This window comes from Aythya marila, assembly GCF_965140915.1.
Source record: "Aythya marila genome assembly, chromosome: 1".
Classification (NCBI taxonomy): Eukaryota; Metazoa; Chordata; class Aves; order Anseriformes; family Anatidae; genus Aythya; species Aythya marila.
In genome coordinates, this window is record NC_139042.1 from 169,386,693 (window position 1) to 169,407,896 (window position 21,204).

A 21,204-nucleotide genomic window follows, 5' to 3' on the forward strand; every position below is an offset into this window, starting at 1 on the left:
ATCAGCACTCTCTGATGATAGATCACCCCTTCAGAAGAGCTGAATATGCCAGCGTACGACATGATGAAGTACGAGGAATGCAAAGAACGGACAGAGCATACGCTCAGGTTATTGGTACGGACGCGGTCTGAAGGAACCCCGCAGCTGTTCAGCTGCCATCCTTGCAGCACTGCCTGCCCAGTGTTTTACCCTACAATTTGCAGCCCAAAAAGCGTGCAATGAGGAATTTTGATACCACGAATTTCTCTCTCTACGCTCAGACTAAGAGGTAGCGTGACTCACTGTAACAAGCCTCGCAAGACTTCAGTAATTGCTGATTGTATCAAGGTGCTTGCTGTAAATATTTTGGCAATTTGCTGCATCAGAATAATTTCAATGAGCGTGTTATAAATATTTCACACTAATTAACAATTAGGTGGAATTTTAAAAATAAAATGGTAAAGAAAATACATTATTCGAAACTAGAGACAATACACTGAAAAACATAATTACTGCATTTAGGTTAATTTTGTCAAGTACTTGCTCCAACAAAGCCAGTTTTTCACTAATAACGTTTTTTTTTTTTTGATGTTGGCTTTCTTTAGATCAGATTTATTTTATTTTATGGATAGTATTGTTAATATATTTTTACGTCTGGCAAGTACGGGCAGTTGAAATATTCACCATTACAAAAAAAATCTTCCTTATGCTTCCCTTTTTCGCAATTTTTAATCTGAGACAAGAGATCTACACGGGCTACATCACAGCCTGATCAATGAAGTGGCTTGTTTTGTGCTTAGAAAATAAGTTTAATATTGTGCTAAATGATTGACACCTATGAATTTAAAAGCATATGGACATGAGCTGCTTTGTTTTTCCCCAAAATATTTAATCAGAAGCATTTACTCCCCCTTCTTTCTCAGTACTTGGAAGAAAATGAACCTTTACAATATTTACTTCCTAATTTTCAGCCATGCATGTCTCCACGTGAGATTAAGTCCTAGAAAGAACATACAACTGGCTGAACAGCCAAGTTTCATGAAAAAAAATATTTGCCAATAAAAATAATCAACAAATAACAGTGACAAACAGAATAAATCACTACTTCAGTATCTTTGAACAGCTGAGCCTGAAAGGTTCAGCAGTGCCACATTGAGGACCCAAGCCAAGATCCAAACCTGACTCTCAGACTGGCCAGAAACTGACTATAAGGTCTCAGTAGCATAATCAAAAACCACTTGGTGTAATGTGGTCACCCATCAACAGCCTCTGAGAGGGTCAAAAATCGCTATAAATTTTAAACTATTTGAAGAAAGCCTAAACAAAAACTTTTACCTCTGGTCATGTACCTAAGAGACAAAGCTTTTAGTTTGTCCCGATTAAAAAATCCACACTCTAAAACATCCTGAAGACACTTTTCCTTAGTATCTGAGTGGGAAGCACTTGGCTAGAAAGCTGCAAACATTCAAAAGCACAGTGATGAAAGGCGTTCACAAACCTGTTTTACTTGTGTAACTCTATCTAACTCAGGTGCTCTGACTCACTCTGCCTGTGCCCCTCTCAACTACAGGGAGGTTCAGTTCTTAACTCTGGCACTTAGGTCTGATCCAGCACTGCACACTGTGACTAATTCTCTGTATCTTCAGCAGCAACAGTATACACAAGACTGGCAGATATGGGAAAAAAAATCCTCAATAGATGGAAAGAAAACGAAACAGAAGGAAACAAAACTTACTGGCGTAATTCTTTGCCAAATGTGAGCTGCCAAACATATAGACAAGACTTAATTTGCTCCTGCAGAGCATCAAATATCAGTTATAATTTGTTTTCTTCTATTCCTTACGTGTTTTTCTGAAGCAGGCTCATTTTGGCCCAGCTCACCTTCCATCATTTTTTTTTCAGAGCCAGTTAAATCACAGACACTCTTAATAGGTTTACTGTACTTAGATATGTAACAGCTATATGGTGTCAATACATGACACTTTGCGTACTAAACACTGCAAAAAATGGATAATAATGCAAAAATAAATAAATAACCAAAAACCGCACACACTCAAGCAGACAGCCTTTACAATCAGCAAAAAAGCCTAAAGAGCTAGGAGTTATCTATCCAGAGTGTGTAACTAGAACATCTAATAAAATCAAGAAAAATAGTTCTTACTTTGTTGCCCGTATAAACTTGCCCCAAACTGAGACAGCTGACCTGATGTTGATGGTGATGCCAGCATCTAAAATTTAAAAGAAAGAACAAAAGGTTAAAGACACAAAGATATCATGTTACCTTGCTCCGAAAGTTTGCAATAGCACATTCTTTTGCCAATCAAGCAAATGAAAACCCCCTCTTCTTCAATCATCAAGTTTTAGAAACTCCCTAAAATATCTGCACAATAAAAACTACACCAGTACATTACATGTCAATAAGAAAATCTATGACTTGGAATGTATAAAAACAGACTTTCTTTAACTTGCAACACTTAGCACAGAGGAGGAAGATAGAGAAATAATTTAGAAATAACGTGTATTACCAGGTATTTCCATTAAAACCTTTTTTTGCCCGCTTCCAGGCACTACACATGAAATGTGATAAACTACAGACTCTCAAGAGTAAGTATCTGAAAGGTAAGAGTAAGATCTAAAAATCCATGACCCATGAATAAAGACTGTGATTTGCACACTGCCAAAAAGAAGGCAACTAAGGTAGGGACATGGACACCAGTCACAACTGTGAGAGAAAAAGAAGGAACTCTCCATGCTGCTGCAGAAGTGGAATGCACTGATAATATATTTGAGGAACAGGAGATTCAGGAAAAAACAAAACAAAACAAACACTTTGCAATCTTAAGGATAGTTAAGCATTAGAACAGATTACACAGCTTCCTTCAGCAAGCCGCCATTCCAGGATACATATATTATATAAATATATATATATACATATATATATATACACATATATATATTTATATAATATATATATATATAAAACAAAACAAAAAAAAAAAACAGGAATACCTGGATTCCTCCAGGTAATGGGATTTCAACCTTTCTCATCTTGAGAGAAAAAAATTCCAATCAAAATCCCTTTCACTGTGATGAACTGCAAAGTGTTTTGTTGACTTAAACTTGACAGATATAACGCTGGAACAAACCTTAGAAACTGGATTTGTTAGCTAGCTGTCTATACCTGAGTCAAATCTAGATGGCAGAAATGAGAAGTAAAACTTGCAGGGTAGACACTGAATATCAGGAGTGGTTTTGATGTTTATAAATTACACAAAGTATTTATGATTTTTTGAATACATACATAGGCATGAGAGGAAAAGTTACAGTAGAAAATTCCTATAAGCTGTCAGAAAATATATTGGAAATATTACCTCAAACTTCTACACAATCACGTGTACTTTGAACACTGCGCACACATTTTGTAGGAATCAACCACAGCAATAAGCACACACGCTTGCACATATAAGAGGGCTGAACTACTAAGACAAAAACTTTCTGCAGAAAAACAATAACTGAAATACATGCCAGCGTGGATCTAAGCTCCTCCTTCTTAGTGAAAGACTGCCTGAAGGCCTAACGTATATACTGTATACATTTCTAACTGGAGTTAGCCTTAATTAGAACACCTGATCCTGTGCACCAGTTGCCCATTAGTGAACGCAATATGACTGGTGCACTCCTGGAGCATCTCTTCCAGCTCACGTTGCTCCCAAAGGAATCAGACGGATTCACACCACGGCTGCTCTGCGACATGAACCGAGGTGTGGTGAAGTGGGGACACGGGGGAGACAGGCTCCAAAAGCACGCTCCCCGCCCAAGCTACCAAACTCACGTATGTTAAACACTGATAAAACAAGCTCTTACGCCAGTTTTACTTCTGCTTTCCTTTCTTAAAACACTTAGAAAAACAAACACATTAACATTTGACAAGTTGGAAAGCCTGGAATGTGCTGCAAGGGATGGCAAACTCTAATTCCACGGAAAAATAAGTTTGACAGACCTCAAAAGACAGACTGACCAAAAAAAAAAAACAAAAAAAACCACAACCTAACAGCCGATCAGGCACCAAGGCACAAGCAGCAGACCGAATTACTACCCGCTTTCAGAGAGATAAGCAAAACAGTTAGACCAAAAAGAAAATCCCGCAAGAATAGCTGCTTAGGTTAGTCCAAACTTGCAGTGATAGCATGTGATATAATAAGCAGAAGATGGTACAAATCTCAGCATAAAAATCTTGCAGTTATAACATCAGCTTGCATACATAAATAATCACAGACCTAGGAGGTACTAAACTATTCGAAAGAGAGGAACATAAAATCCCCTCTCTTCTATACTGAGTACTAATTTTTTTTAAAAAAAAAACAGTTAAAAGAAAAGAAATGACGAATAACATTTAAGGAACAATGCTTATAACAAATTGGATTTCCTTTTGAAACACTGCAAAGTAGGTCACGTGCGTTGCGCCATTTGCTGTTATAGGAAAAGTGAAATTCAAAAGGACTCAGAGAGCAACCCTCATGGAAGGCCAGAATAAAGGCCACGTATCAAATTCAGCACGTCAAGCAACTCGTTTTAAAGTCATGTTATCCTCCATGTCCTAAATATATTAATCCTCCAGAAGAAAGAAGAAATACAGCGGATCCCTAACGGGCTGATCAAAGTTCTCCAAGAGTGTACTAAAAGCAGTGGCTCTAAGTCACTCGTGAATTTCTTTTGGTCTATAACAACCAAAAGGCACCACAACCTTACCAAAGCTGAAGCAGTCTAACCCTTAGGGTCACTAAAGATCTTACCAAGTGCAAGAGAGGCTTTTGAACTTTACTGAAATCTGTCCGTATTTTAGGAACAGTGCTCAAAATTATACCTGCAACGACCTTTGGGAAAACAAGGAATCCTACCCAAATTACTGAAATCACACCAATGAGCAGCATATCCCAGCAGTAGGCACCCAACAAGCTCCTGACACCGTCAGCTTTTGCTGCACACGTACAGATAACCACCACTCCTCAAACTTTGGCATTATTGCTTCTCTTCCACCTTAGGCCGATACAACTAACCAAGCTATTGCAATGGGCTTTCCCCTACACGTTGGGAAGCAGGGCAGGAGGAGGCTCAGCAGCACCAGCAGTGCTTATGGGGTTTCTTTCCACCTCCCTCCCGTGCCGCAGCATCCTGCCTCCTCCCCGCAGCCTGCCACCCCACCGCGGGGACAGCTGGCTGTCACCATACCTGCCGTGGCACAAAGAAACCTTCAGTAGAGCAACGCTCCTGCAAAGGGCACTGCGTTATGCAGTTACAGCCCGAAGCCACTTTAACACAAAGCCGACCTCAACCTGACTCTAGAAATGCAGTTCCTAAAAGCAAAAACACGTTAGAAGAAGCAAAGTGTGTGAGTAATATCTGGCTTGATAAATGATGGCTTTCTCACAGGTGCAAGCATCAGCATAATTTTGTATTTGCACTACTTTATTTCTGGTATCTGCCATCTGTGCTGCGCTGTTTAATAATAAAACAGCTGACCCACAGCCTCAAAAGGAGAAAGTGTTACAGTGATGCCCCAAAAAAAACCTACCCAACCCAACAAATAACCGATAAAAATGTGATTTTACATGCTCTTCCACTTTAATATTTAGAATTATCAGTCCTCCTCTATATTGCAAGCTGTTTTTTAATAGTGTTCACAAAATTCACACGTTGCAAAAAAATATTTATAAACCCGAAAATCAGAGAACAATGAGCAAACTTTGAGAGCCTGGTAACTGGAGGGAATTATTCATAAGTGAAAATTTTACTGATATCCGTTACTTGTGAAATATAAAAACAAATACAATAGCAAAAAAAAAATACATGAAATTGTATTCAGCCTTCCAGATTTCATCATTTAAGGTTGTGGCCTCCTGTCTCTGGCAGTGCTTGGGCAGCACACGGAGTGAGGAACGCGCGGTAAGCACCACCTTCTGCATTACGCTCAGCTGGAAGTTTTCTCTCGTTGGCAGCTGTATCTGAAGGTCTTAAAGGCAGGATATTGCCTTTGAGTGACAATGACATTATTAATTGTCATTAATTGTTAATGACAGAGGTTAACGCGGCTATGAAAGTAAAAGTTTTAAAACAAATTTTCTCTGTGTAAGACATTCAGTCCGATGTTGCAGTGCATTAATGAGCCAAGAGGTTACTAAAAACTTGTTGAAAGCTGCTACAAAAAATGTCGTAAGCCATTAAGAACTAGGACAACAAGCAAGTATTTTATTCTAATCAAATATCCAGTTGCATACTAAAAGCTAAAACCAACCACACAAAAAAAGAAAACCACCAGCACCACCCCCCACACACTGAGAATATCAAACACCAATAATTACAATGCAATCTGTTCCGTGAGATGAATCTTTGTGTAAGGGACCAGAACTTTTTCCTTTCAGAAGAGACGTGATTTTATGCATGGACGTAATCCGGTCCAAGGAACCACTTCAAATGCTGATGCTGACATGTGAAACCTATCTTATATCTTTGATTTAAGTGAAGATAAAATAAAATGTAACTTTTAGATAAAGCACAGAAACAATACTACCTACCACAGTGTAGTAAAGAATTAAATGCGAACTCAACAGTATAGAAGTAATGCTACAATCATCAACAGTGAAATTAATTTCTTTGTGACAATTTCAGATTGTAACGTAAGTGATGTGAAACAAACTAATTTGGATGTATGCTTCTTGCAAACCGTCAGGATATGTAAATCTATTTTCTTAACTAAATTACCTTATCATATATTGTTTGGTTTGATAACCCCAACCAAATACTAACTTACAGGTGAAACGGAAAAAGGGGGTTTTGCACTTTGAACTTTTGATACTTCCTTCATAGGCCATAACTTAAGTTATGTCGTATGAAGTTAAAACAAAAATGCAAGCTGTAAGCAGAATGATGATGGATTCTGAAAAGGTGCACTGCATTAAAACTAACAACAAGTTGAGGGAGTTTCTTCTATCTCATCCCATGGAAACCATCCCAACTGTTTTCAAGTTAAGGCATTGCACCTTTAATCTGTTCACAATGTGTTTTGTTAAAATACATTATGCACCCACTAAAAGATGCCAGGCATGTCAATCACTCTTCAGGAAGGTAAAATGCAAGCCCATTGCTTTGCATCTCACACTTCAAGGAATATATCTCACAAAGCAAGGCAAATGAACCCCCTATTCAGTCAAATCTATGAGTACATTTACATGCAATATAACGCATATAAAAATACTCATTTTCCATTTATAATAGAAGACATTACTTTATTTTCTCCTAAAACAAGCCTTTCTTTTTCTTTTGTCCACAAATGGATCAAAGCTATTCCAAATATGAAAGTTATCTTCACATAAACCAGCTCAATTAAACCCATCAGCATTAGCTTCAGCGCTTCGACTGCTCCTTCTGATACAAGGGGATTGCATGGGAATTTTTAAACACAACAACTCCAAGTGCAGCATCTGAAGTTGAATTACGACTGACTAAGCTAACAAATTCTCATGCAATGACTAAGGCGAATGCCAAGCAAGATGCTTTTGGAAAAAAAGACACCACAGGATTCCTCAAAATCCTCAAGAATTGCATGAAAAAGTCCAGAGTCAAGCTAGAACAACGTGTGGTGGTGCTCAGCAACCCTAAACCAAAGATGTCTCCTGAAGAGTGATAAATGCTTCCACATTTAGTTTCCCAAATCTAGCAAGATTCTGGATCTCAATCTCCATGGTAACCTTAATCTTGTTTCAGTGCTTTCACCTATGGTAAAAGTACCACATATTTCTAAGGCTGTGTTTCTGACAACACAGTAAGTTATGTAAAGGTTCTGCAAGTTACTTTAAAGTAAAGTTACTTTAAAGTAAAGTTTGCAGGAAATAGCTTTGACAAAAATCTTCTGACCACCCCTTTGTAATATTATCCTCTCCACTACAAGACAACAATACCAACACCTCCCTTCATGCCACTGGGTCTGCAATTGTCTCATGAGAGAGGAACACCTGAATTTAATCCATGGTGAATGTGCTTCTGCTATGCAAGGAGGACAGAACCCTCTGGAAAGCAGGTTCCCAGAATCAATAATCCATTTCACCTAGCTCAGGATCCAAATCAGAGGGCTTTCTACTTCAGGAAAATTCAGGAAAGTGGTGTCACGGAGCCATATTAATACTTGCCATGAGCCAAATCTAATCTGCAGGCTTGATGTTACTTGCTCCAGTTGTTAAAATATATTTGTTTTCACAAGAAGCCGCATTTTGAAAGAACTGCGCTGCAAAAGAACATCAGGTCTCAACTGAGAAAGCCCCAAATCAGTTAAAATATTGATTTTTTATTTTTATTTTTTATTATTTTTTACACAAGGGAATGAGCTCTGCAAACTTCCCCATTGGAAGTGCAAATCAGAATTATTGCTATACTGCTACGAGCCCTTTATCATCTGTTGAGCAACTAGGAGAAAAAATGAACAAGAAAGCATGGGAGAAGAAACAAGGAAAAGCATTCGCTGCAAAAAATCTAACTTTCCTCACAGTTTGTGCAGACCTTCATTAAAAGGCATGACTGTGCACAATCAGACTTGTACCTGCAATTAAGAACAAAAGAAGATACTTCTTGACATAAAGCATATTTTAGTTCTAGCACTCCCTACCCCAGGAAGAGGTGGTTGATAAAACTGCTTCAAATGCGAATGGTCGAAATCAATGGAAGATAAGTCTACCACAGGTCTTTGCAGGTAAGCTGCCCCTTCTTTTCACAAGTCCCTGAGCTGCCAGACTTTCCAGGGCAAAATGCTGCCCTCTTCTTATATTAGGCATCCTCAATGGATTGGACCAGACTGGTCAAACCCTGCAGGGGCAATGCCTTGCATTCTCATGCATGAGAAATCAAAGAAATTCACATCGAATGGGTCCCAAGTTTGTTGTCATTTTTCCCTTTGTTTGAGGACATTAGTTCAAAAGTATATGAAATCTTTGAATGACCAATTTCTGTCATTCTCTCTCTATCCAAATAAAAATACACGGAACCCCGTCCTTAAAATGATCTTACTGAGTACAGAGCCAGCTCAATTAGCTTTGCGACACCAGCCACAAATAAGCTGGGTGATTATTTTGTGGGCACAGCATGCCCCTTCTTAGCAATTCAAGCTACAGTACCACGTTTGCTTCACTCCAAGTCTTAAACTGTTTTATTTTATACAAGTCCAATAAAATATGCCATTTCTTGTATTTTTGACCCAGTTATCTCATACTAAGTGCAGCAGAATTCAAAGAATGAGCATTCAGGGCTACGCTGTGTTCCACTTGCCTACTTATCACAGCAAGGCTGCGATGACTCATGGCAAAGCCACCCATAAAAGTCGCTTTTTTAGTAAAGAGGAAGTGTTAGATAGCTTGAATAAAATCTAAGGAACTGCTCTTTTGTTCTCAAAACAATAGACCCTTGCAGCACCCATATGATTTTAGAAGCAATTGTGTAGATAAGCAACATGCAACTTTCCCATTTCAAATGGCATATAAATCCCGACTGTCTAGAACAGTATTCCCTAGTGAAAAAAAGGCAAATTAGGGGAAAGCTTTTCATTTTTTAGCTAGAATAAGGCTCTGAAGCAAAAATATCTGCTAAACTATTTGCTGCTACTTGTTGCCACTTGGCAGAAGCCTTCAAAATTTAAGATGAGTTTAGAAGCCTTTACTTAGTTCACTTTACCTTCAGGTAAAGAAAATTCTTTTAAAAATTGAACTAGCCAAAGCAACAAGTCACAAGAATACCAAATCAGTAAGTGCCATAAAAAGAGTTCATTAAAAGGCATAAAATGTTTTTTTTCCACATCTTTTTCAGACAGTCTCCTAGTGTTTTTTCTATCCTAGCAAGCAAAGAACTATTTCCTAGCACAATTTGAAAAAAAAAAAAAAAAAAATCTCTAACTAAAGGAGTTCTTTCAACCTTGTTTTAATATGTAAAAAAACTCCCAACCCTGTAAAATTGCGTGCAAGGCATCACTGTACTCAACCTGAAGGCAATGCCACTTCACAAGAAAAAACTCTGACGTCAAAAGTAAAGTGAAAAATCAGCTCTGCTCTGGGCTGAGCAAACCAAGGGGCCTCAGCTGCTCCACATACATCTTGTCCTCTAGACCCTTCTTCACCATCTTTGCAGCCCTCCTTCGGACACCCTCTAATAGTTTTATGTCCTTCACCCAAAACTTCACACAATACTCGAGTCACAGAATCATTAAGGTTGGAAAAGACCTCCAAGATCATCTGGTCCAACCATCCTTATTCTACTCAAAATTTGAGGAAGGTTTCAGTATGTTCCTCTGCTTTGAATGCACACGTTGAACTCAGTAACAACCTCTTGGAAAGTAGTAACTTTTACTGTGCCTCAATTCATCACTTCGATAAAGGCGTACCAAGTTAAAAAGACCACCACCTACTCACTTCAGTGCAATGGCAAATTCCAACCAAGGTTTAGCCTTTCCCAAAGAGCAGTATTTAAGGAGGCCACATGCAGTGAGCTTCCCTCAGAGCTACTCTTTCAGGTTGAAGAGCCCCACAGGATACATGAAGCATGTATTGATCAGGGATTTGTATGTATAAATGATACACTGGAGAAAAAAAAAAAAAAAAACAAAAAAACTATTTCAAACCCATTTTCTACACACTTGTATCTAAAACCTGTAGTACATTATATAAAGCTTTACCTGCTCTGAGTAAAGACACGCAAGAAACTGAAGATTAAAAGACATGGACATGGAATAATTTAAATTGCATAAAACTGCATAATGTTTAGACAACTCTACTACAAAAAGACAATTTTTTCAATTACTGTTGCAAACAGATTGTGTGTGCTAAGTTTTAGTCATTTTATTGCCAGTTGCAGTTTCTGAATATAAAAAGTGATCATTGACTTATTTGCCCAAAATTTCCTCTAAGTTTTTCCCCCCCACACTTTAATATACTCTATTTCAATGTGTCAAATCAGAAAGACTGACAAATGTTTCAAGATCCAGAATGTTGGAAGGTTTTCCCACCAGGTGTTCATAACTCTGGATCTAGGTTCTGAACATGATCCTTTATTAGTTTACTCATTGAAAATTCTGAGAAAACTTATTTTTGTCTGTCAGTAGTAAGTGTTATCCAAATAACAACACAATCAATATGTTTATTGTGCCTTCATACACAGAACACCATCTTACATAAAACTCCAGGTGAAAAAGTATTTAAAAGGGTAATTAACTTTGGTTAGAAAAAGTTTTCAAAGCTGCAAAATTGGTGGGACAGTATCAAGAAAAGACAACCACCTTTGCAGATGTTCTCAACTGTTGTGAGCCATATGAGACACCAAAACAAGTAATACATAAAATACATTTAAGCTGTACATAAGTGATCAAAGGTGTACCAGAGAGTCTCAATATCACCACCACATATTTATTTTGATCAACTTTTTAAGAAGTTGTTACAATAGCATGTAATATTTTAAGATTTCATAAGCATAAACTCAAAGTTGTAATGATCAATAGTGAAGCTACACAGAAAAAAAAAATCCCTTAACAATGATTTTGAAATGAAACTTTGAAAAGCTTTTACAAAAATCACTTTTCCATTTCCTTTTGGTACGCCATCACTCTTCTCTGCCAACTACAGCAGCTTCTATGCCCCATTTTGTCCACTTCTCCCACAAGCTTTCAGGATTTCTCTTTCCTGGTGACTGGAACACCCACCTTCCTTCTCTTGAAGTCCCATCCTAAGATCCACTTCTGCAACATTGCCTACAGAAAGAGTAGGCAACTAAAACACTCATTCACCATGTCAACAGCGTGCCAAGCATCAGCTTTCACCGTGTAGACTGTGCAGCATGGTGTCTCACTTTACCTTTCTTACCATATCTCAATGATTTCTCCCTAAATGTATTAAATCTAGAAGTGGGGATTTAATATCCGAGAATCACTTGGAGTAATAGCATCTACGGTTTCTGAGAGTACTCGTTGCACCTTTAGGTAAAGGTGCAAATCTTTTCTATGTGTGTCAATCATTTGCTAACTCACCTGAAGTTCCTCAAACTCATCAGAATAACTTGTGAAACAGAATTGGAAAGCTTCATTTAAACATTTTTTGCACACCCAGTAACCTAAATATTTTCTATAGGTCGTTTATGAAATTTACACAGGTGAAGGTCTATCAGGATTATGATCAGTTTGCTATTAAACCATATGAATTTCTGGAATTCATTTCACATGCTTTAAACTACCTCGCTGTTGAAAGGTGAAAAACAATCTTATTTGACTTACATCTTTTTCTGACCGATGTGGGAACATCGATGATTGGCTGTAGTACATGTTTTCATCATGGTAGTCACCATCAACCCCCTCTACAAACTTCTTCCTTGAAGCACCAAACATGCTGTTTGTCACCTAAAGAATAAGAAAAAAAAAAGATTCTATGTTACATATGGTTTGGTTTGCTACGTACTTGAATACTATACATTTTAACTGCCATGTCTCAACATCACAGCTTTGTAGAGGACAAAAAAAACAACAAAACCTTTCTATTTGACCCCGCCGTCAGATCTATGATGAAGTAAGAGCGAGTTGAGCTTAACCACACTTAACAGTGACATCAAGATTGGCAAAATTACTGCATCCATCCATAAAAAAATACACTAATGTTATTTTGCCCTTACTCCCAGAGGCACACACACACAGCTGCTAAGTCAGGAACTTGAAACTGAAGAAACAGCAACCAGGCAGCTGTTCACAGAGCCATAATTCATGAGAAAATTTCATCCCACAGTAAGGTCATACAATGTCGCTACAGGATCTGCTACATAACAGTGCATATTTATGCACCTGACTTTTTATTTATGTAAAAACACGCACTGCTGTCAGATTGCTAATCCGCCTGGCTACAAAACACTAAGAGCACCGTGCAGATGTTCAAAACACCCAGACAACACACACTGGCCAGCACCGTGTGGCTGGCCCGGTTTCTTGTAGGGTACAGAAGACGGGAGGGAGTGCAACGAGCAGGAGGCAATCAAACACGGACTGCTGTGCACCTTCCCACGGATCTTTAACATCTTGTGAGATAAGGAAGGCAAATTGCAGTTAGCTTACGAAATGCTCTGAGCCATAAGATTCACTACCACTACTGACAGCATCGGCTAAACTTCAAAAACACAAGACCTTAAAAGCCTCCTTTTGCACTACCTCGGGCTCATGCTTGACACTGACCGAATTTCAAAACATTTTTCTGGTCAGCTGCGCCAGGAGTTACTTTCAGCTCAAAATCCTCTTATCCCTACTGCCACAAATTTCCTCCGCTACTCCTCGCAGAGCGTGGCTTATTCAAATTTCACTGACTCAGATTTCTAGGCAGTGTTTGATAACACAAGTGCTCCTACACTATTAACAACTCGTCCCCGCGATTTCAGAGTCACTGCACTTCTGAGTAAGCGTGGAGCGAACACGTCGGATGCGTGCAATATGGCTGTGATCGCAGAAATCTTCCAAATTGCTCAGCTAAACAGCAGCCTACTCCACTATTCCTACACGAGATTTTCAGTTATTTAGACTACTGATGTCTGCAAAAATATATATAATCTATTAAAGACACGTAAAGTCAAGTAGAGGCACTGTGCATCTTCTCCAGATGCATCTTCTCCTTCTTGCACATTTTTGTCAACACCATAAAACACAAACGTGAAGTCCCAAACTGCTTGAATGTATCCAGCTGACTTTCACACTTATAGGGGAGCTTTCATTACACTATAAGCATATCCCACTATGCTAATCCCCTTACAATGCAATTATCACCTACCAGCTGGAATGGAGCATTTAACAGGCTAAGGGGATTATCTTGTCCTTTGCTCTGCCTGAGTAAAGTGCGGAGAGAAGAGTAGCTGGCTCTCACCACTGTGCAAACGATAATGAAATGTTTTGGTGAAGCTGTCCCCTAGCAATGATGAGAAGCTCAGCTTATCAGCCAACTACAGCTCTTGGAAAGGTAAAAATGCGGGATCGCACAAGTCCCTGAGAATTTTTCAGTACTCTTTACAATACCTGGGATAAGAGAAGACTTTTTTTTTTTCCAAGTAGCCTTGTCTTGTAATACACCCTTTCATCATCATCATAAAAAAATTACTTATATTTTTGTGATAGTATTTTAAAACTTGTGACTGAAAGCAAGTCACTGAGGCATACACCCTAAGGTACACACACACAGAGTAAAGATTTCTAAGTCAGTGGGATAAGGTCAGAGAGCTTGGAGTCTCAAAACATGCTTAAAGCTGCCACGAGAAAGCTGGTAACGCCAGCAGATGAAGTCTATACATTGAAAAGCTGGGAGATATTGCAGCACTCTGCCCCAAATTAAAAATGTCTGAAAGATTATGCTCCGTGCTGATAACTGTGTAAGAGAGTGGCCCAAAAACTAATCAAGATTCTGCCCAGAAGACTGATGGAACACACTGATATTAATATGGAGTCTTCCACGTGCACGGTTATTAACAGAGAAGAAAGCTTTTAATAGATAGATAGATTAAATACTGCTGGTTTTATTGGCAACCCCTGTTTCTACTAACCCAGGCACCCTGACAAATCGCAGGGAGCAGAGCAAAGTTATCAGGATGCATCTGAGGGGATAGGGCCAGCCCGAAGGAACCGCGCTGCAGCCAGCTGCTCTTGAGTCCTTCACAAACCGGGTAAGACCCCTACGTTTTTTGGGGGTATCAACACATCTTCACTGTGGCCTTTTTGTAAGTGATCGTGTTGTTCGAGACTGCCAGGTGCAGTGGCTGTGCATGGGCCTTGAGCTGCCCCTACTGTTCCTGGGACGTGGCACCTCGCTTACCTGGGGCTTCCTCGTAGGCGAGGGCTAACAGCCCGTCCAGCTGCCCCCCAGCAGCAAACTGGGTTTGCACCTCTCCTTCCTTAATCCCTCATGCTCCGAGGGTGCCTGCAGATACTGAGAAAAGGCTCCTGCAGCACTGCTCCAGCCCAGCTGGAACTTGGCTGCTTCTTTTTGCTGACAAGAAGCCACCAGGCAGCCTCCTTGTGTACCAAGACCACTGCTTCTTTTTATTATAGATCGATAGATCAGCATCCAATCAGCTGCAGAATAAACACCAGCAAAGTTCACACAGCACCTTAAAACACGTTTTAGATCATTTTGAAAGTAACAGTGATGTCAGTGTTGGTACCTTCCCAGGCTCCAGAAGGATGAGGTGAGAGGCAGCAGTCAGTCCTCCACACACACACACACGTACACTCACACTTATGCCAACACCACCTTACCGAAGTGGTACTCCAGCTGCATGGCATTTTTATTAAGTAAAGAACTCCCATCTACTCGGCTTAATTTCATGAACATCTCTCTTACAATCTTGCAACAAGACTACTATTTTACTCTGTGAACCAGTCCTCCATCACACAGAACACACGGGCAGAGCAACCACTCACTAGGGAAAGATAAAAAAAGGTTAAAATGGTGACAAACTGCCATCAGTTTGTCCTCCACTATATCATTCGTAGCTTCAAGTCAATGCTAACCAACCCAAACACAGACCCACACCCGACAAGACCTTTAAATACACCTGTTGACCATTTCCTACCACTAACCATTAGGTGTGACCTAAAAGCATCTCATGAGAAGGCGGCTGCTGTCGTTGACCTTTACCCTTCAGATCAGCACCTAACACACGACAACCAACAAAGCTTAATTGCATTGACACCACGGGATGCTCGTGGCTGAGAATCAGTGTTCTGACAGTGTACAGAATTAAAAAAAATAAAAATAAATACAGATTTCAAGAAACACTGTAGTGTAGCATATTTCAGCACACACAAAAACTTGTTTGTTGGCAATAACTTCAACTACATCACTGGCACAGAATTTGTCTACGGAAAAATTACTAAGAACTTTTCCTTAAGCTGCAAAAAGATCTTCTTTACAATCATTTTTAAAACAGTGCTATGATTGCATATGGCATTACTTTAGCAGCTTGAAGCAAATGTATTATCATTCTGAAATACGAAAACTAATTACACTGCTGCTTCGCTGTGTTACTATAGGTAGTGCCCAAGGACAGCTCACTCCCAACGTTGACACAGGAAAGTCAGAACTAAGAGGATACTATAAAATCCCCCTGGAGAATGAATATTTTTAATTTTGCACAGAGCAGGAAAATTGATCATTGAGTTACAACTGATTAAACTCCTCATTATCTTTATAAGAACTGAGAACTTTAAGATAATACGGATTTTAAAAATAAACCATTTTAGGAGTTTGGGCAGCCTGTGCTGCTCCTCAAATGCCTAGGGAGAGCATTGTCAGCACGCACACTACCATCATGCCAGGGAGCAATTGCAAGTTACAGTCTCTGTGCGATGTTTCGCAGCTTCCACCACCCTCCAGCCTGGGGCTTCTGATATTGCCGTTTAGCTCTTCGGAAGCCAAGTCAGTAGTTTACTCAATTTTTGTTTCCTGTTAAATTCAGTGTTTTTATGTAAGGTAACGTACCTGCGTATCTGAAGTAGCTACAAAAGAAAGCCTCAATGAGCCTTTCAGTGAAATGCAGGTGTCAACTCACAAGTCACACACTGGTAACCACGAAACTGATCTGCAACTTAAGTCAAAACATGGAATTTGGAATTCCACCAGTTGGTATTTTTGCAAGACAGTATAAGTGTTATTTATAGGAAAAGCTGCTATCATTTATGAACCTACTTCTCAGTGTCAAAGATTATTCCAATCTGGCACAAAGTGGAACTGTACTACAATAGAATATGAACTGCCAGCTTGCCTCATGCAAGAGCAACCTCAAACCCCAACCCTTTAGTGGGATATGTTATAGCTATTAAAAAAAATGTACATGAGTACAAATTAAGAAAAAAAAAAAACTTTTCATTTTCAGTATGGAAGAAAAACAAAACCTGAAGTTGAAACACTTCATTCCCTCATTTAATTTCACAATCCCGGCCACTCCAGTTCTCCAAGGTGACTTATAACCTCTACCAGAGCTTACTCAGTGCTTACACCATGGTTACCCTTCAGATAACAGCTCTGTACTATCAACTTGGCATAAACATGGAAAAAGAAACATTTCACTTTTTGTTTGTATTACTTTTATTTATTGTTTGTTTGTATTACTTTTTGGTGTTGCTGTTAATGTTTTTTTCCTTGATGAACTTAGTACTAGCACAGATTTGTGCTCACTGTAAGCATGCAATAGTAAGACATGGCTTTTGTCCATCTTCATCACAGCTTTTATCATCTTTTAACTTTCATTTACAGGCTGCCTTAAGTCTCCAAGTACTTCAAGATACAACCTGTCTCCTTCAAACACTGCATGGTTCTTCCTTTCAGAAAGGAAACCATATGCCAGATGGCATATACACAGTGACTTCTATGCAGCAACTCAAGAGCATGAGAGAGATAAAGGACATTTAGTTACGATTTCAAGCTATCCTCCACTTGCATTCCCAAGAACAGACATCTAAAAGCTAGTTTTCCAAGTGTTTAGGGAGAACAGTAAAGCTTTCAAAAGCTACATTAAAGCTGTGAATCTGTGCTGTATGCAAACTGTGTCAGTTAAGTGCAAAAGTCACTGACATCAAACAAGCCACAGCAAAGCCACAGACATTCCCCTGACAAAGACCTACAAGCTAACTGCTTCAAACCTTTAACCATGCTTAACTACTATGAAATTAACGTTTTCAAACTCTCCCGAAACAAAAAAAACATTGCAGGAAAAACAACAGAAACCATCCCTCATTAAAATGAAATCATCATCATCAAAATTACTAAAGCTAAACTTGAAAATTTAGATCATAGGAAGCCCCACTTGGTTTCCTAACAGCGTTGACACCGTGTCCGTTCTGGGAGCGGGTTCTGCTCCCACTCATCACTGGCACAGGATTTGGAAGATGCAAGGAGCCAAAATGTGGCTGGGGCTATGACTGTTCCCTGAGCTGTGTGGATGCTTTTTATGAATCTGATCGATGAGGTGTACTCACAAAAAGAAGGCGCAGGCCAGGAAATACTCCTTGGACAAGCCATTCAACAGAATCCAAAGATAGAAGAGACATTTCAAAGATGTGAAAGATAGCCAGCAAAAGAAGAGCAAATGAACTAGCACTCCATCTGGATCAGCCACAGAGAGAAAGCCAGAAGCTGCCAAAGTCATTCTACCTTATTTAGCAAAGTGACCCAAGCAGAAGCAGGAGCGTGTCCCTCTGTAGACATGGCAATGAAGTCACACGTTGGCACTGGAACAGGCTGCCCAGGGAGGTGGTGGAGTCACCATCCCTGGGGGTGTTCGAGGAAAGGCTACACCTGGTGCTTAGGGACATGGTTTAGTGGCTGATGGTGGTACAGGGATGGTTGGACCACAAGATCCTGGAGGGCTTTTCCAACTTTAGTCATGATTCTAAGTTCTGACTAACTGGACATACACCCATGCACCGACACACACACTGCAGAATTTGCAGCTGGATCATCTGCTGAAGAAACGTTTTAAGGATTTTGTCAATCAATGGGGGACAGTGGTTACTTGTCTGATATTATAAACCTGGTGTTACTCAGCCAGCAACAAGAAAAAACTAAACCAATATACCATCTTCAACAGACTGTATAAAATATGAGTATGTTTACCCACTTCCTCTCTTCCGATGCTTCCAGTCCTTTGGAGTATGTACAGTTCATTTAAGACTGAGATTGGCCCTAGGCTGGATTTAACGTAGCATTGTACAACATTAAGCCAGAAGTACTATACACTGGACTGCGAAATGCCCTTCAACTTAAATGCATTGCCATAAAAATGATAGTTTAGAAGGAAGTGACAATTGTGCCAGTAACTTAAGTATCCTATATGCTGGGGGATAGAAGTCAACTGCAGTATTATTTTAGGTATGCATGCAGAGGAAAAACAGCAAGAACCTTTTTTAAAAAATTTAAAAAATTACATACCAGCATTCTGTTACCTACTTACATAACTCTCACAGACATACTATTTATAAATTGAGCTAATATTGTTGTGTTTTGTTTTTTTTTTTTCCAACTTTTAAAGTGTGCTTTCAGTCGATGGCCCATCAAGAAAGCTATCAGCTTTTAAATATGCACTGTATCACATTTACTTTTTTTTTTCTGGGAATACCATATGATCTGAAATCAGATATGCTAGGAAACCAAACTTAAGCAAAATTAACTTCAGAAAACAAACACACTTCTGAAGTACCTATGTTGTCAATGGAAAACAACCCCCCAAAAAAAACAAACAAACAAAAAGGGACTGATACACAAATTTGAAGTTCTAGAAAACTATTACGGTAAATCTGTCCATGAAAAACAGTAATTTTTTAATATAGAATTGAGTCAGCCTTAAAAAGGAGAAATTCAGCTGCTGAATTTGCAAATAAAAATAATTTTAAAGAACTATACCTCAGTTTCAGTTTACAGGTCACCTGAGTCTTTCAGCCTAGCCAGACCAGGAACAATCCCTTTTTTTTGTAGGAACAATAAAAAACCGTGCTAATCAAAATGCCAAGAAAAATTACTGAGGTCATAAAACGGTGCAAAATCATAGCATCACCTGAGTTCTGGAAAGATAATCACATTTGCTTCAAATATTCTCATAATGACTGTACTTCTACAGAGGCACTTCTAGCCCCTAAAAGCTTGTTATGTGAGTTTCTTTCTACTGGTATTTAAACTCCAGCCATAAGAAAAGATCTCATTGGAAGACATTTCACCCTTTTTTGTGTTCAATAACCTTAAATTTGTCCCACTATGTAATTCAGAAATGCACTGATTAAGAACTGCTTGCAGCTTTGACTAAAAATTGATTTCACAATTAAACATTTCATTTTGTCACATGGACTGCATTAGTGCTTTACAGTATTTTGCTGTAGACGCAACTTTTGCTGTATTTCAGAAATTAGCTTTTCATAAGAGATTAAAGATATCCTCCAATTCAACAAGTTTATCTCTTTGAATTCTATCTCAAGTTTTCTGCCTGAGCTTGACTTTCTATTAAAAAAAAAAAAAAAAAAAAAAAAAAAAAAAAAAAAGGCAGAAAAAGGTACTTCACCCATTTGGAAGTTCTAGATCCCCTCAGATGTACCCTAAAGAGTTCCTTAATAGGGCATACATAATAGTAACGCCCAACTTTAAAGGATTAAGAAATAAGCTACTACAGTACATTCTTTAGAAATAACTAAATCCTATCCTTTCCTCCAGTCCTCAAATAAGCTGGAATACAGCATTTTCTGAAACATTACAATACTCAGAGCTAATAGATAAAAGTGCAGTTTCTGTATTCATAATTCTGATTAAAAAAAATAAATAAATAATAATAATAATAATAATAATAATAATAATAATAATAATAATAATAATAATAATAATAATAATAATAAAATCCACTAGTTTCTCTCTTACCAAGCTTTAAACCTTGAGGTGCTTCAAGCTAGTTCAGTTTCAGTCCTAAGATGCTCCCAGCTACACTTGCCATGGTAGCTGAAGCACCTTTACTTTAGAGCTTGTTCACATCCTCTCAGCTTGGAAAGGAGCAGAGTAGGCACAGATATTCATAAAATACCTGCAACACTGTATTCAGCCATGAGCATCCCATGGTGTCAAGGCAAGTATACTGTAACTCCTGCTCCCTAAGGAGGAGATGGGGGAAACACAACACTGAAGTAAAAAAATGTAGCCTTTATCTAAATGTGGGTAGTACTAGGCTACCTAAATGAGTGACAACCCTGTGACAGCCTCCCTGTGACCTCAGCCTTCCTGGCTGTGCACCATTCAGCCCACCAAGCTCCAAAGAACTCAGACAGGTGTGGGTAGCAGAGTCGCTGCTCTTAATGTGCAAACCTGGGATAATATTTACCTTCCTCAGATGACTCACAGTTCCTGTCTTTTTGGCTACTGCAGAGCAAGTTCTTGACTTAACCTTACTCATTTGTCAACTGCTAGAATACACTGAAGAAAAAAACCCAAAATGTTAGCTCTTGAGAGTCAACTATTTAACCTGCATCGGGAATCACACACCAATTCATTCTGTCACTACATGGACACAAGTTTGGCGTTGTTTATTTGGGGTGGGGGGAATTGCTTTTTGCATAAGGAAGATGACATTGAAAAGCATCCCGTCCCAGTGCCCGAGCACCCTCTGGGTGCAGACCCTTTCCCTAACCCCCAGCCTGACCCTCCCCTGTCC

At 39.0% G+C, this 21,204-nt stretch overlaps 1 protein-coding gene across 4 annotated transcripts in view; it reads right to left on the reverse strand.

Annotated features, from left to right (window-relative positions):
* CNOT2 (CCR4-NOT transcription complex subunit 2) overlaps positions 1-21,204 on the reverse strand; it is an 85,765-nt gene that overhangs the window by 24,057 nt on the left and 40,504 nt on the right. For all 4 annotated transcript variants that reach the window (XM_082760643.1, XM_082760640.1, XM_082760641.1 and 1 more), the window contains 2 exons: positions 12,275-12,397; positions 2,141-2,207 (listed from right to left, as the gene is read on the reverse strand). In XM_082760643.1, the coding sequence (XP_082616769.1) occupies positions 2,141-2,207; positions 12,275-12,385 (178 nt within the window). In that variant the 5' untranslated portion in view covers positions 12,386-12,397. The remainder of the gene's footprint in view (positions 1-2,140; positions 2,208-12,274; positions 12,398-21,204) is intronic.